The sequence below is a fragment of the Mauremys mutica genome, chromosome 1, assembly GCF_020497125.1.
Source record: "Mauremys mutica isolate MM-2020 ecotype Southern chromosome 1, ASM2049712v1, whole genome shotgun sequence".
In the NCBI taxonomy this organism is placed as follows: Eukaryota; Metazoa; Chordata; order Testudines; family Geoemydidae; genus Mauremys; species Mauremys mutica.
In genome coordinates this window covers 247,723,378-247,738,224 of record NC_059072.1, presented here as the reverse complement: position 1 = coordinate 247,738,224, position 14,847 = coordinate 247,723,378, and the positions used below count along the sequence as shown (strand labels likewise).

Below are 14,847 nucleotides of genomic sequence, written 5' to 3'. Positions count from 1 at the left end.
TAAAGTGGATTGTGGAAATTACTGTGGTATCTCTCTCCTAGCCACTGCAGACAAAGTTCTGGTGCGGATCCTTGCAACCCGCCTTCTGCCCCTGTCAGAAGAAATTTTACCACAGTCACAGAGTGGTTTCTGACCATGTCGTGGAACTGTGGATATGATCTTCACAGCACAGCAGCTGCAAGAGAAGTGTTGGGAGCAAAACCGACCACTGTACATGGCTTTTATTGAGCTAACAAAGCCTTTGACTCAGTGATCGCTGTACCCTCTAGACTGTACTTTCTAAGATTGGATGTCCTGATAAATACATCGGTGTCCTAAAAACTGCTTCATGATAACATGAAAGCGACTGCTCTGAGCAGCACTGGCTCCCAGAGTGAACCTTTCAAAGTCCAAACAGGAGTCAAACAGGGCTGTATCATTGCTCCAACCATGTTTGCCGTTTTTATTGCTGTCATTCTTTATCTAATTGCTGGGAAGTTTACAGCTGACATTGAAATCACTTACAGAATGGATGGAAAGCTTTTCAGGCTTAGCAGGCTGAAAGCCAAGAGTAAGATTTCCACAACATCTATTGTGGAACTTCAGTATGCTGATGACAATGCAATCTTTGCCCACTCTGAGAAAGATCTTCAAACTATCTTGTGTTTGCCGATGCTTATGCATGTCTTGGTCTCCCTCTTAATATCAAGAAGACTAAAGTGCTCTATCAGCCCTCTCCAAATGAGGTATTACATGTCCCATCTATCAAAATTAATAGAGTAGAACTGGAGAATGTCAATCATTTCCTCTACCTTGGAAGTCATCTTTCATCCAAGGCAGATATTGATGCAGAAATTCAACATCACCTGAGCTGTGCCAGAATAGCTTTTTCTCATTTATGGCACAGGATCTTAGAAGATCACAACATTCAAACAAACACCAAACTTCTTGTTTATCAAGTCATTATTCTCCCAACACTGTTGTATGGGTCCGAAACTTGGACAACCTATAGACACCACTTGAAAGCCCTTGAGAGGCACCATCAACGATGCCTTCGTAAGATTCTGAAGATCAAATGAGAAGACAGGTGCACCAATATTAGTGTTCTGGAAGAAGCAAAGACCACCAGTATCGAGGCAATGATCATCCGTCAGCAATTCCGCTGGACTGGTCACATTGTCCGGATGCCAGACCATTGCCTCCCAAAACAGATCCTGTTCTCTCAGCTGAAAGAAGAGTACCGTAACGTGGATGGACAACGGAAGCATTATAAGGACTTGCTGAAGGACAACCTAAAAAAATGTGATATTGACATTGATACCTGGGAGACACTTGCCCAGGACTGCTTAAAATGGAGTGAATTTCTACGTGATGGTCCCCTGCATTTTGAACTTGCTCGCCAACAAGCCGAAGAGGACAAGAAGTGCAGGAAGAAGGAGAGACTGGTCTCCAGTCATCGTCAACAGCCTCCCGCTGAGCCTGAAAACCTCTGCCCTCATTGTAATAGAACTTGTGGTTCAAGGATTGGCCTTATTAGCCACCTGAGGACCCATAACTCCCATGGAAGATGATCATACTCGGTAATGAGTGATCGCCCATCAATGATCTCCAGTCTCCGCCTCTAATGTAGAACAGGCCTTAGGAAGGAACAATCAGTTGCACACATACAAAATGGGAAATGACTGCCTACAAAGGAGTACTGGAGAAAGGGATCTGGGGGTCATAGAGGATCACAAGCTAAATACAAGTCAACACTGTAACACTGTTGCAAAAAAAGTGACATCATTCTGGGATGTATTAGCAGAAGTGTTGTAAGCAAACACAGAAGTAATTCTTCTGCTCTACTCTGTACTGATTAGGCCTCAACTGGAGTATTGTGTCCAGTTCTGGCGCCACATTTCAGGAAGGATGTGAACCAATTGGAGAAAGTCCAGAGAAGAGCAACAAAAATGATCAAAGGCCTAGAAAACATAACCTATGAGGGAAGATTGAAAAAAATGGGTTTGTTTAGTCTGGAAAAGAGAAGACTGAGCGGGGACATGATAACAGTTTTCAAGTATATAAAAGGTTGTTACAAGGAGGAGGGAGTGGGGAAAAAATTATTAACCTCTGAGGATAGGACAAGAAGCAATGGGCTTAAATTGCAGCAAGGGAGGTTTAGATTGGACATTAAGAAAAACTTCCTAACTGTCAGGGTTGTTAAGCACTGGAATAAACTGCCTAGGGAGTTGTGGAATCTCCATCACTGGAGATTTTTAAGAGCAGGTTAGACAAACACCTGTCAGGGATGGTCTAGATAATACTTAGTCCTGCCATGGGGCTGGGGACTGGACTAGGTGACTTCTCAAGGTCCCTTCCAGGCCTATGACTCTACGGTCTGCCACTGTTAAATTGTGTAGTGTAGACCACAAAAAGAGGATAAGCAGCTTGTCTACAGTAGTACAAAAAGGCAATGGCAAAGTTGGGGAGAGAACCTAGATCTCCTAACCCAGTTCTGTATTTTCACTATCAAAAGGCAAGAGATTTGACATATGTTTCTGCCATTGGCTGCTTACATTTTTATGTAGGACATGGGGAAGGGAAAGAAAAAGAGAAGCAATAAAAGTAATCAACTTTCCTTTACAAATCAGCAGGGTATCTTATCCAGCCATTTACTTGCATAGTTTTATACAGTAACTCCTTGCTTCATGTTGTAGTTATGTTTCTGAAAAATCCTACTTTATGCAAAATCATGTTAAGCGAATCCAATTTCCTCATAAGAATTAATGTAAATAGAGGGGGTTAGGTTCCAAGGAAAAATTTTCCACCAGAGAAAAGACACTATATACATATACAGTACAAGTTTTAAATAATTTTAAACCAACAATTTAATACTGTGCTCTCCAATGATGATTGTGAAGCTTGGTTGAGGCAGGGGCGTAGCGAGGTCACAGCAACATAAGCACTGAACCAAGAACAACATTTTTACAGTGTTTTGTAAGGTTTGAGCCGCATAATTGCCATTTACTCTAGCAGGTATTATATGACTCTACTTTACACTGATCAGAAAGTTAAGTTCACTTTAAATTGAAAGTTATTGACACTTGGTTGGTCAAAACGTTATGGGCCCAGTCCCACAAATGCTTAGCAACACCACACAGTATTAACTCACAGCAGCAGAGAATGTTTGCAGAATTGGGCCTTTATTATTTACAAGTTCGAGTTTGGTTATGTGTTGCTGTCAGGCATCTTGAATGTTTTTACCTTCTTAAATCTTCAGCAAAGCATTAATTAGAGCAAGGTGATTAAAAAGGAGGCAATTTGCGTGTCTCATATTCTCTATAGAGTATAGACAAAATCATCACTTATATCCATCCATGCCACCAGTCAGACTGGAAAAGTTCTGGTTTTGAAGCAGAGCAACAAGCTCAATATTAACGCTTTTACCAGCAAAACTAACACTGCTAGAGCTGTAGTACAGCAATCATACTGATCCCAATCACTACAGTTAAGTTTGTAAAACAGCTTCCAATCAAACTCCATTTTCACACATGCACCCACAGTTCTTTAACCCAGCAACCTCTGGAATTCACACGTCCAGCTATGGAAGAAGTATGAGATTCTAAATATGAGAAACCCAATGTCTTCAGAGCAAGGAGTAGTGATGGAAGATGTTTAGCCCAACACTGAAGAATGTACAGTGCCTCTGCAACCTCCACAAACCTATTACATTGGAACAAAGAACTTACAAATTCTACTGGGGAAGCCTGTGATACTTGCAAGCTCCACAAAGCTAGTATCTCAAAATTTCTTCTCTCTTTCTTCTTCCCCAGCCCCACAACAGTCTAGTGCTGTTAAGTGAAAACAGTATTTCTACAGTATTAAGGTTGCAAAATCAAGCGCTCAAAAAGAAGAAAATTCCATAGCTAAGGCATCTCCCCCTAACATTAACTCAGTCGCAATGTACATGGCTAATATTTTTCTACTGTTTTCCTTGTTTAACGTAACCTTTCGATCCACACTGTTAGTTATTAACGCATGCCCTAAAAAGAGATCTAGGGTGTGTAGCATAATCAAATTCAGGTTGTGGAAGAAACCCTAATTTTGTAATAACCTGATTTGGGAGTATTTGCTGCACTGATACTATCATCTGCCATTAAAGAGCACTTGCTCTAAGTCAACGCACCCTAGTATTCCCTGCTTCGCCTGCGTGCCGACTACAGTGAATACAACCGTGCCTCTTCACAAAGGCAGCCTTGGATAATCTTACAGCTGAAAATTGATTTTTATGAAGAAAGCATGTCTAGCTCTTGGCAGACATAACAGCTTAAGTTAAATCAGCAGTCTCATCTGATACAATCACACAGAGATCCAGAGATATAACTGAAATCCTATCAGTTAACCTATCCCTGGCTGCTGGTTTATATATTTTTTTTAAATGGTTTACCCATAAGGCTCTAATCCACCCTCCTGGGATCCTGTGTCCAAGGTAACATGTCCAGTTGGGAGTGTGTGCGTGCGCATGCGTCAAAACATAAAACATGCAGTGATCTTCTTAACAAATGAGTATGTCTAAGGTGTACATTTACTTGTAACATCATCGTTCTGCTGATTAAAGACCCTGCTTTGTGCACAACACCCCCTGAGCTTTAATGCATTTTTTTTTAAAAAGAACCACAGGAGATGAATGGGGTTGAGAACAATAGGATGCTTGGTTGGATGATGCGCTCTTCAGAGGCTGCTCAGTCAGTATAATGCTACCGAAACACACACAAAGATTTTGTCCAATTCTAAATCTGAAGTCTATGTGACAACTGCATGTAGAATTAAATACAACACAAGTGGAATCTACAGGAAAAATCCTCTTTATTCTGATCTGTTTTAAATATTTTTAATTAAAACTAATCTCCTTTTGAACAGAGTAAACTAAAGTTATTATATATGTACAGATTTAAAAATAGACACATTTTTATTTTTTTTGGCTGGGTTAATTTCCCCTCTTTCCCATCTAAAGCTCCACAGTGAATCCCCCTGAGTCAGTTACAACTACTACTTTACACTGCTGAATTCTGCCAGCAATCTGCTCATCATTCTAGCAGATGTTTCTGCTTTCAGGCCACTGGGAGCTTTATTGGACCCACTTCCTTTTCAGCCTAAAAAGGGTATAAAATGTATTCAAAAGTACAAGCGGAAGGAACTATGATCCTCAAGTTCCTGCCCCATGTGTCCCCCATAACCTTATTTTACTATAAAGCAGAAGGTTGAAGTCACATTTAAAAATCAGTATCGTCATCGTCCTTTGAGAACTTTCTGAAAAGGAGATGCTCCTGATTCTGAGATACTTTGGGACCACCTGCAGCAACTTAAGTAAATGTCCCTCATGAGCACAGAAAATCACAGAAGGGCAGACTGTATGGCAGGTCAGCTCCTGCAAACAGAAAGTGATCAGTCTCACGTGAGAACTGCCATTAAAAAAAAAAAAAAAGTTAAACCACTTACCAATTCCTATTGTTCAGTTTTTTTCTATTTCTAAAAAAAAAAGAATATTTTCTTTGCTTACCTCAGTAACGTCCATGACTTTGATGGCTGCCAGTTGACCTGTTTTGACATGCCGACCCTGAAAAACAGAAAGAAGAGTCAGCACCGGCATTCCATTTAATCATTTAAACACACACAGAGCAGGACCGTCAAGACACGATTTCCAGACAGTGGGTTTCCCCCATCCTGGCTTGCCTATTATCTTTCCTATTATTTCATGCTGAAGACAGGAGATAAATACTTTAGATAACTAACCAAAGAGTTTAGTTTAAAACACTTAAATTAGCAAGATTGTCAAATTATAATTAAGCACAAAAGCAATACATTTGCATTTACCGTTCCTTTCCATTTTCTTTAGCATAATTCACACAATCTACATCAGTCTCCCATAGCTAGGCAACAGACATTTTAGCCATGTTCATAAGGTAAACTACTCCAGATACTGTGCATTCTAAAAAGGTATCTTCGGAGCACATTTAGGTAAGGCAGAGATTCCATCAGTATTTTGCCTTTATATTTTGCTGTGAACTCTGAGAAATACTGTGTAAAAGCATGTGAGTCAGACCACCACTGAAAGAGGACATTTTCTTAGACCTTATCTTCACTGCTTAAAATAAAATAAAATAAAAAGAGGGGGGGAGTTTACAGGGTAAAAAACAAACACACAGTAGTTATCTCACTGTAAAATCTTTAGTGGAGAGAGGCTCCTGCAGTGTTTTCCACAAGGTAGTTTAGCGAAGCCAACACTATACCTTCACATGGGGTTGACCTCACCTTGTTTTGCTGGCAGTAACGCCGATGTACCTATGTTTTTACACTGCGATGGCTAAAGTGTGTTAGTCATCCTATGTTATAAAACACACTTGGCCCCACCCCTCCCCCCGATTCTCCACTTCTTCCATGTAGACCCCTATACCTAGAACTCCACCCTCACAACCCAGTCTGTTATTGCTTCCCTCAAGCCCACCCTATCATACATTTCTCTGAACCAGCCAACAAAGTCTCATCATCTGTCCGACCTCAGACTTTCTTCTTACCCCCAATCCCCTTCACATAAATACAGTTAAAAACACAAATCACAGAGGTTACCAGTTTCCCATGCTAGACTACACTGGCCAGTCACATTGCCTCTTGTTAGAACCATTACCTTTCCATAATTTGTAAACTTTTCAGGAGAGGAACCATGGCCAAGACTTTCAAAAGTACCAGCGGCTTTGTTTGACTAACTTTGACACAAATGAATGAGACCTTATTTTCTCAGTGACTTTCTGAAAATACAGACCTGGTAACCATCTCAAGCTTGCTACCCCAAAGTTGAAGCACCCCAAAACCACTAGCCATTTTTGAGCCAGGTAACATCTCTTAGGTGTACATATCAGTGGAGTGCCTAGTATGGTGCTGGTGCCATAAATAAATAGTTCTAGTAATAGGAAGATTTTCTGCCTCCATTTTCATTTAGAACTTCGAAGAGCTGACCCACTCCTCTCTCAATGACCATTCCAACCCCTTTCTTTAAATAAGTTACTATGCTTATGCTACTGTCTGTTCCAAAAAAGTTCCTTTGCTGCATGCATTTCTTTTAATATTTTTGTCACCTTAAATTAGTAATGCAATCGCTTTTTCACTGAACTGGTTTGGGTATGAGAAAAGAAGTAGTGCATCTGAATGCATGGAAGTACAGACACATACGTGCGCTGTAGGGAGTCAGTATTCACATGACAATGCCTGTGTGTTTCTGTGGCCCATGCCATCCTTTCAGTTGGTCTAGGAAGGTGTTAAAGTTAAGTCAGGGCTGGCTAATACATGTTAGCCAACCCTGACCTAACTTTGACCTCATTTCCTTATCTAGACAAAACCTTTCAGTAAGCCCAGGAGGGGTCTAAACATCCTATATCATGACAAGAGCCACTGGCCTGGACCCTAATGCTCACCAACCAGCTGCCTCCCTTAGCCTGCTGTGGGGAAGGAATACATGTTGCATTACACCCAGATAAACAGTGCTTCCTCTCTCAGACTCTCCCTCTTCTTCATTGTGGATGGAGTTGAAGAACCAAGAGACCAGGAAGGCATGGGGGAATGGTAATATGAAATGGAGGGTACAGAGAGAAAAAGACATTAAAGCTAAAAACAGAAGGGACAGAAGCCAGATCTGAAAAAGAAACGGAGTCAGAGAAAAGGGTGAAAATAATAAAAAAAAAATAGATGAGCAGTTAATATTAACTCTGCAGGAAAAAACAAACTCTGGAAAAGTGAAGGAACAATATACCAAGATACATGGTACACAAAAAGTTGGGCAGTTAGAAAGGAAAAGAATAAAGAAAGTAACAAACGATACACAGGATGCCATTTATTTTCATGTAAAGTTTTCTTTATTTTCTGCGTTAAATCCGTGAGCTACTGATGGCCTGGCCATTTCCAGAAAGAGATCTGAAATTATTCCCAGCCCTTGCCAAGAAGAGGTGACATTCTCCTCAGAGAGGTTAGCCCGCTTTGGATGACTAGCACATATCATGCTCAGTTCTTTTTGGAAAAGCTGTCCTTCCCCAACAGCTTCAAAAGATCCTGCTGGCCCCTCTGTTGCTCCTTATCATCTTGAGGCCTCAGCAGCTGAGGCAAAGTGCAGCTACAACTAACACTTCACTCTACTGATCCTAGGGAAGGGATAGGAACTGTTTTGCCATAATCCTCCTAAGGGACTGTAAAGCGGGGGAATTGCAGACTGTGGGAAATGCAGGATTCCCAGCATCCCAGGCCAAATTTAAGCCCCAGTCATATTCACAATATTGTTAATCATTCCAGATACCTTCTTCATAAAGTATGGAATACTTCAGATGCTCTGTATTTAAAGTATACCATGGGATTTCTCTGTATGAAACAGATTTATGCATCAAAACCACAGCAGCATTTTGAAGCTGCATTTCTTTTCCTTTACAATATACGTTTAAAGGAAAAAGCAAGCGCTAAATCAAAACACAGGCACTGGCGTGGCTTTTTTTGTTCACTTCTTTGCTTTCTCAAGTGCTCCCTTCCAAAACGTAGACTCATAAGAACATTAGAATGCTGGTGTAACATTACCTGCTACATCAGGAAGTATCTAGGTACTACTGTTTTGGAAAGTGCTCTTCAGATTACCATTGCCAGGTTTGGTTTTGGGAAGGCTCATAGAAGAGGTTCTTTTCTAAAATTACTTTATATCATCAAAGAATTATAGATCTGAAGATGGAAGAAATTCAGATGAGCAGGATAGTACCCAATTCCAAAGACACCTAATGACTCTGGATTAAGGCTTCGTCCATACAGCAGCTCTTTAGCATGCATGTAACCTGTTACACATACAGCTGCCAAAACCCACGGTTTGTCTCCACACTGCACACAGTAAATAACCGTGGCACCATCCCTGCAAGCTGCCCAATGACGCGTAGTTTGGTTCCTGTTAGACAAATGGCTATTTTGCTGTGCACCAAAGAGCCCCTTAACGACTGCCACTGTAACCAACATCCTCTGTCTGTTGGGTGGTATGTGGGGGTGACCAGCCTACCCACAACCAGAAACCTCCCCCAGCAGCAGGAAGCTGAGCAACCTCCTCTGCTTCCTGCCTCCATCACTCCTCAGCTGCAGGGAGAGGGGTCACTGTATAGGGAGCTCCTCCTCCATCCACCCAACCCCCATGCATCTGGACCTCCCATGCCCAGACACCCCTGGCTCACGCTCACCCAGAATCCCCCTAGCCCTCCATACCCGAACCACACCCCACTGAACCTCAATCCCTGCATATGGAGCCTCCCTGCCTCTGGACCCCCACCCCTGCACCCAGACCACCCCTCACTGAGCTCCCTGCACTCAAAGCCCCATCCTGACTAGCCTGAGCCCCCACATCCAGACCCCCACACCATTAACCCCCAACTAGCTGCACCCAGACCCCCACCCCACCAAGCCCCACTCCACCAGACCTCCCTGATGAGACCCCCACACTCAGACCCCTCCGCTGAGCCCCAACCACTTTCACCTGGAAGCTCCTGCAGAGTCCCACTGCCCCTGCATGTGGAATACCCACAATGAGCCTCTGTGCATCCAGATCCCCCCACACCTAAACCCCCCACTGAGCTGCCTGCACCCAGAATGTTCCACACAGAATCCTCTCACTCCACACCTGGATCCCCCGACACTGAGCCCCTCCATATTTGGATCCTGCCTGGTTGAGCCTGCCTGCCCCACACCTGGTGCATCTGGCACAGAGGGCATGGCCTCAGGGTGTTTCTGGGGCAAGCCCAGGCCTTGTGCTGTGTCAGGGTCAGATGCAGCCTCACCACTGAGTCTGTGTCCAAGGGTTGTGGAGGCTTCAGGGTGATCTCCCACCTTCATACAGCCAGTGGCCTATGCTCCCCAATGCCATGATGGAGTGTCTGCATTTATTTATTGACAAATAAAACTGTTACAATTCTGCAATGCTGTGTGCAGAATTGTTAATTTTTTTGGTGCAGAATGTCCTCAGGATTACGTAAAAGGGATCATAACTATTGTCTAGGTACCTGAATAACTCTGTGAGACTGCAAACACTATCAATACTATAACTACTACTGGCTCTCTTAGATGGAAATGGGAGAGACTCCTTAAAAGTTCCTATAGACACCAACACGTATGGGATAATTGCCCAGAATGTTGTACACCTCTATCCCGTTATAACACCACCCGTTATAACACGAATTTGGATGTAACGCGGTAAAACAGCGCTCCGGGGGAGAGGGGGGGCTGCGCACTCCAACGGATCAAACCAAGTTTAATATAACACGGTTTCACCTATAATGCGGTAAGATTTTTTGGCTCCCGAGGACAGCGTTATATCAAGGTAGAGGTGTACTAAAACATTAAAGCCAAGAACTCGGCATGAACGCAACATATGGGGTGAAGATGGCATATTCACCCCGTAAACTCAGGCATAGGGACATATACTTAACAATGTTAACTGTAAGCAGTTAAGCTAACAGAGCCTCCAAGAGGTTACAAAATCACAGCTGTAGGTTTTCTGTGGGTGAACCTTAATGATAAAGTCCTACATACAATTTCATTCAATTTAGCTCACCGATTGAACTCTCCCAGTTCCACACCCCTTACTGATTGCTGTTTTTGATGCACCTACTCCTGTCTTCTTGCTTTCATTTATTTATTTTAAAGCAGTTGTTTCTCCTCCCCAAAAAGGAATGCAAGCATTTCTTTTTTTAAAAGAGAACTACTCCAGTTTTATTTTTAAATCAGCCATTCAGGGCCTAATGCAGAGCCGGGATGAGCAGGTCAATGGAGTTTTACCTTAATTAAGTCTTAATTTAGCTGTATTTTTTTCTTATGTTGTGGTAGGGTGACCAGACAGCAAGTGTGAAAAATCGGAACAGGAGGTGGGGGGTAATAGGAGCCTATATAAGAAAAAGATCCAAAAATCAGGACTGTCCCAATAAAATCTAGTCACCCTATGTTGTGGTCAGAAAGTTCGTATATATTTCAAGATTCAGGATAAAAAATTGTGTTCTGATCACATATGCTTCATGGAAAGTGAAGCGTACAGCAACATTTAACTGGATCAACATGATGCTAAGCATGTTCCCAACAGAGCATCAAAGCAGCCTGCACTTTATTTCTCATCTCTGTGAAGTTAAGATATACATACTTGAGAAAAAAAAATCAAATATGCCATCGTTAATAAGTTGCCAGGATACGCATAATGCTATAAATTCCAGCCCTACCTAAAATCTTCAAGCCAGGCAAAACATGTACATTGCATCTCCTTCTCCCCTCTCACCACACACAGCTAAGTTACCCAGTATATGTACATCAAGTAAGCTGCATTCATTACCCAACATATTGCTGTGCCTTTAGGGAGACTGTTCCTGGAATTCTGCTCCCCAGCCAAGTGGCAAGAACACGCAATATGAGGTGATGCTACTAATTACAGGTGAAGGCAGCCCGCACTGCTCATAACTCACAGGGCTGGATTGTCTTGTGCACCAGGTGTCATTAGCTTCTGAGAAGACCTAACCTACCTTCCATTATGGAGATAGCTATAGGGTGAGGAGAAAAGAGATTTAACAGAAAACATACTGATAGTTCAGTGTTTAACTGCTACAAGATATGCATAAGCAATAGACAATATCTAAACACACTATAAAGTGAACATTGTGATCTCATTTTACTGGATTGCTTCCCTAAAGCTGTGCCCTTGTGCCAATTAGTTTTTCCATTATGTTTCTTATTTAGTAGATTCTGATATACAGAGTCCTAACAGCCTTGGGCAATATGCACTACTGCAATACTAGAGTATCACTCTACAGTATTATAATGGTCGATGCCTTCAGGCAATGCGATTGTATTATTTCAATTTATGTTTCCAATTCAACTCCCCTGCCACTCACCACCACAGATAGCTCTCAGGTAGCCAACCTCATGCTGAGTACCTTAAACCTTACTCACTGAACACACAAAGAACTCCAAGGAGCCGCATCGAATCTTCCCGTGCAAAAAAATAAAAGCAAAGCCAAGGGCAGGTCAAAGTAAATGTAACTGGCAAGGGAAGAGAGAGATTAGGAAAAAATTAAATAAACCTCATGCGTAGAAAAAATGAAATGGTCATGAGCAAGAAGAACAAGAAGTTGCATTTCTAGTTAAAACAGTATTACTGTTAAGGATTTGTACAGTACTTTACAAAGGAACTAATTAGCCCTCCTAACACCAGCTATGCAGTAAGGATTATCCCCATTTTACAGATTAAGACAGCATGAAAGTTCTCTCAAAAATTAGCAAACAATGCTAGTACTAACGCCTAGCAAATTACTTCAGATCCATACAAATCATTCAATTAAGTAGAGAAACAGAAAAAAAAGCCTAAACCGGAGTTCTCTTTTGTGAGCTATATTTGTTTTCTTCTGCCAGCTGTATTTAAAAGCCAATATTAAATAAACAAAAGGAATGAAAAAATAAAGTATAGGCATAAGGACAGGGCAGGATTCTGTGTTGTGCCATTAACTCTTGACATCTAAAAGCCTCAGAGCACCGATGTACACCTATTCTTTACCTTGCTTTAGAAATTACTGATCCAATCTGCTGTACTAGGGAAACATGATGATAGCGTCCTTGTGTATCATGCCATGCCTCATCTGAAAGGCAGACTGACCGTATAAAGCTATCCTCATAGTCCCATGTTTCCTATGACACCTTCACCATCTGACGCACAGTATGGAAAGCAGCTCTGTGCTACAATTTAGTGTTATTGTTTGTATTACACTAGTATCTCCATTGCGCTAGGCACTGTACTCACAGAGAGAGAGAGAGAAGCAGCTGACATGAAGAGCTCACTATCTAAATAGACAAGGCGGGAAACAGAGGAAGCAACTTTCCAAAGGTGTCACAGTAGATCAGTAGAAGAGCTGGGAATAGATCCCCAGTCTCCTGACTCCTAAGGCAGTGCCCTATCCACCAGACCACACTGCCTCTCACAAGTCACCAAACAGAATCTTTATTGATGTCATCTACTGCTAGGAGAGAACTAGAATCCTGAACCCAGGTTCTGGCAGAGGCACCATCCCGGAAAGTTGTTTCTTGTATTCGTCCTCAGCGGCTTTTGTGTCCATATCTTTGCTGTTCCTGCAGAGTCGACTTGCCCAGCAGGAGTCAGGAATGAAAACTGAGACTGACGTCAACTTCATTTTACTGGGAAAGCAGCACGTAGGTAGGTGACCCTGGGATTGGGGAAAAAGGACAGTAGTGGGGAAAAAGGGGTGAGGGATCTAGTGGCTGCACACTGAGACAGTGCTGGGCACATTTCTCCCCAGCACTGTCAAGCTAAAATGCTGAGGAGTGAGAACACACAGGCAGTCATGTGTGCTTTAAGGCTCTATATTCAGCAACTCAAGAGCAGCAAAAATATACATCACTAGCAGGTGGAGTTTGAAGAATCCCTCTCTGCCAAACAGAAAGGGCTGATGAATGTTAGGATCATCAGCAACATGCGCGGCGAAACTGCAACACATTTTGCATGGTCCTACACCTTCAAACTATCTGCGGCTAGATCAGAATGCCCCTTCCCAGAAGGAACACCTGTATTCTGTGAGCGGCACTGGCCGCCAGCTGAATTCTGAATGCAGTTTAACATGTCGGTTTTGTTCTATTTACGTGTTTGGGGTCCTGCCAACTTTAGAAATCTCATGTGACTGGGGCACACGAGCCACTACAAGAGGCAGGAAGGGGTTAATGGGCTACTAAAGGCCCAAGTAGCCAAACTTAAGGCTCCAGAGAGAGACTTACAAAGAAAAGTCCTGCTCAGCTGGAAGGGAACAGCCAAGGAGAGCAGATGCAGACCTCTCACTGTTGGGGAAAAGGCTGGCTAGGGCCAGGGACTGGAAAGCCTGGTGCCTAGCTGATCTCTTGGAAGAGAGGGCAGCATTTATGTTTACTTTGCTTCAGGCTGGTTCTGCACTTTCAGAGTGCCTCCGAAGGAGCGGAACTGTAAGTGGTGGAGCCAGAGGGCAACCCAGAAGACAATGAAGGGTGGGAAGAGCAGTGGGGAAATTGAGGCTGAGTGGCTGCTGCACTGCGTAATATGCCTTAAGGGGGCATTCTGATCAGGATGTACTGTAACACCTTCTTTCCCTCCTCCCCTTCCCCCCATGACATCATAATCAACTGATGCCCCTGAGCAACCAGCCCACTGATTTCAATGGGGAAGGCTGGCAGCAAATAGTCTCAGTGAGGAGCCCCCAGATCTGGATTTCACCTCCTCCCTTTATCCACTAAAGCCTAGATGTAGTGACCTTCAGGCGATACTGTCTCTCCCACTTTCCTGGGATTTTACTAGGGGCAGGTCCATGCTCCCCCTCCCCCCACCTTACTGTCCTCTCAGAGAAGGTGCCCCACCCGACCCCTAACTGTTTTTTAGAAACACTCTACTATTATTTGTGCTTTTACATTTTTAAAAGTGTACCTAGATCATCCGATAGGGTCAGGACTGAAAAAACTGGAATAAAATAATGGTAAGGGAATTCTCTCACCTCCCACATATGCACACTTGGCTCAGTGCCCTATTAGCTTCCTCAGAGAGTGCTGGCCACAGCTCCCAGCAGAAAATTCACCTCCCTCCATGCCACTCCCTGCTCGCATATTCAAATAAGTCCTTCACCATATCTTTAAGATTTAACCATTTATTAAATTCTCTACTTCTAACACTGATTCATTCCTGCTGGCGCCCTGTAGAAGTCTCTTTACACACTGCAATCTATTGCAGGCAACTATAATTAAGGACAGGCCTATAAACAGGATGAAGAACCACAGAAGCAGCATTTAGATCAGAATGAAAAAACATTCAGAATA

At 42.8% G+C, this 14,847-nt stretch overlaps 1 protein-coding gene across 11 annotated transcripts in view; it reads right to left on the bottom strand.

Annotated features, from left to right (window-relative positions):
- The window catches only part of MAP4K4 (mitogen-activated protein kinase kinase kinase kinase 4), a 236,973-nt gene that overhangs the window by 121,873 nt on the left and 100,253 nt on the right, over nucleotides 1-14,847 (bottom strand). For all 11 annotated transcript variants that reach the window (XM_045006210.1, XM_045006202.1, XM_045006185.1 and 8 more), the window contains exon 3: nucleotides 5,519-5,575. In XM_045006210.1, the coding sequence (XP_044862145.1) occupies nucleotides 5,519-5,575 (57 nt within the window). The remainder of the gene's footprint in view (nucleotides 1-5,518; nucleotides 5,576-14,847) is intronic.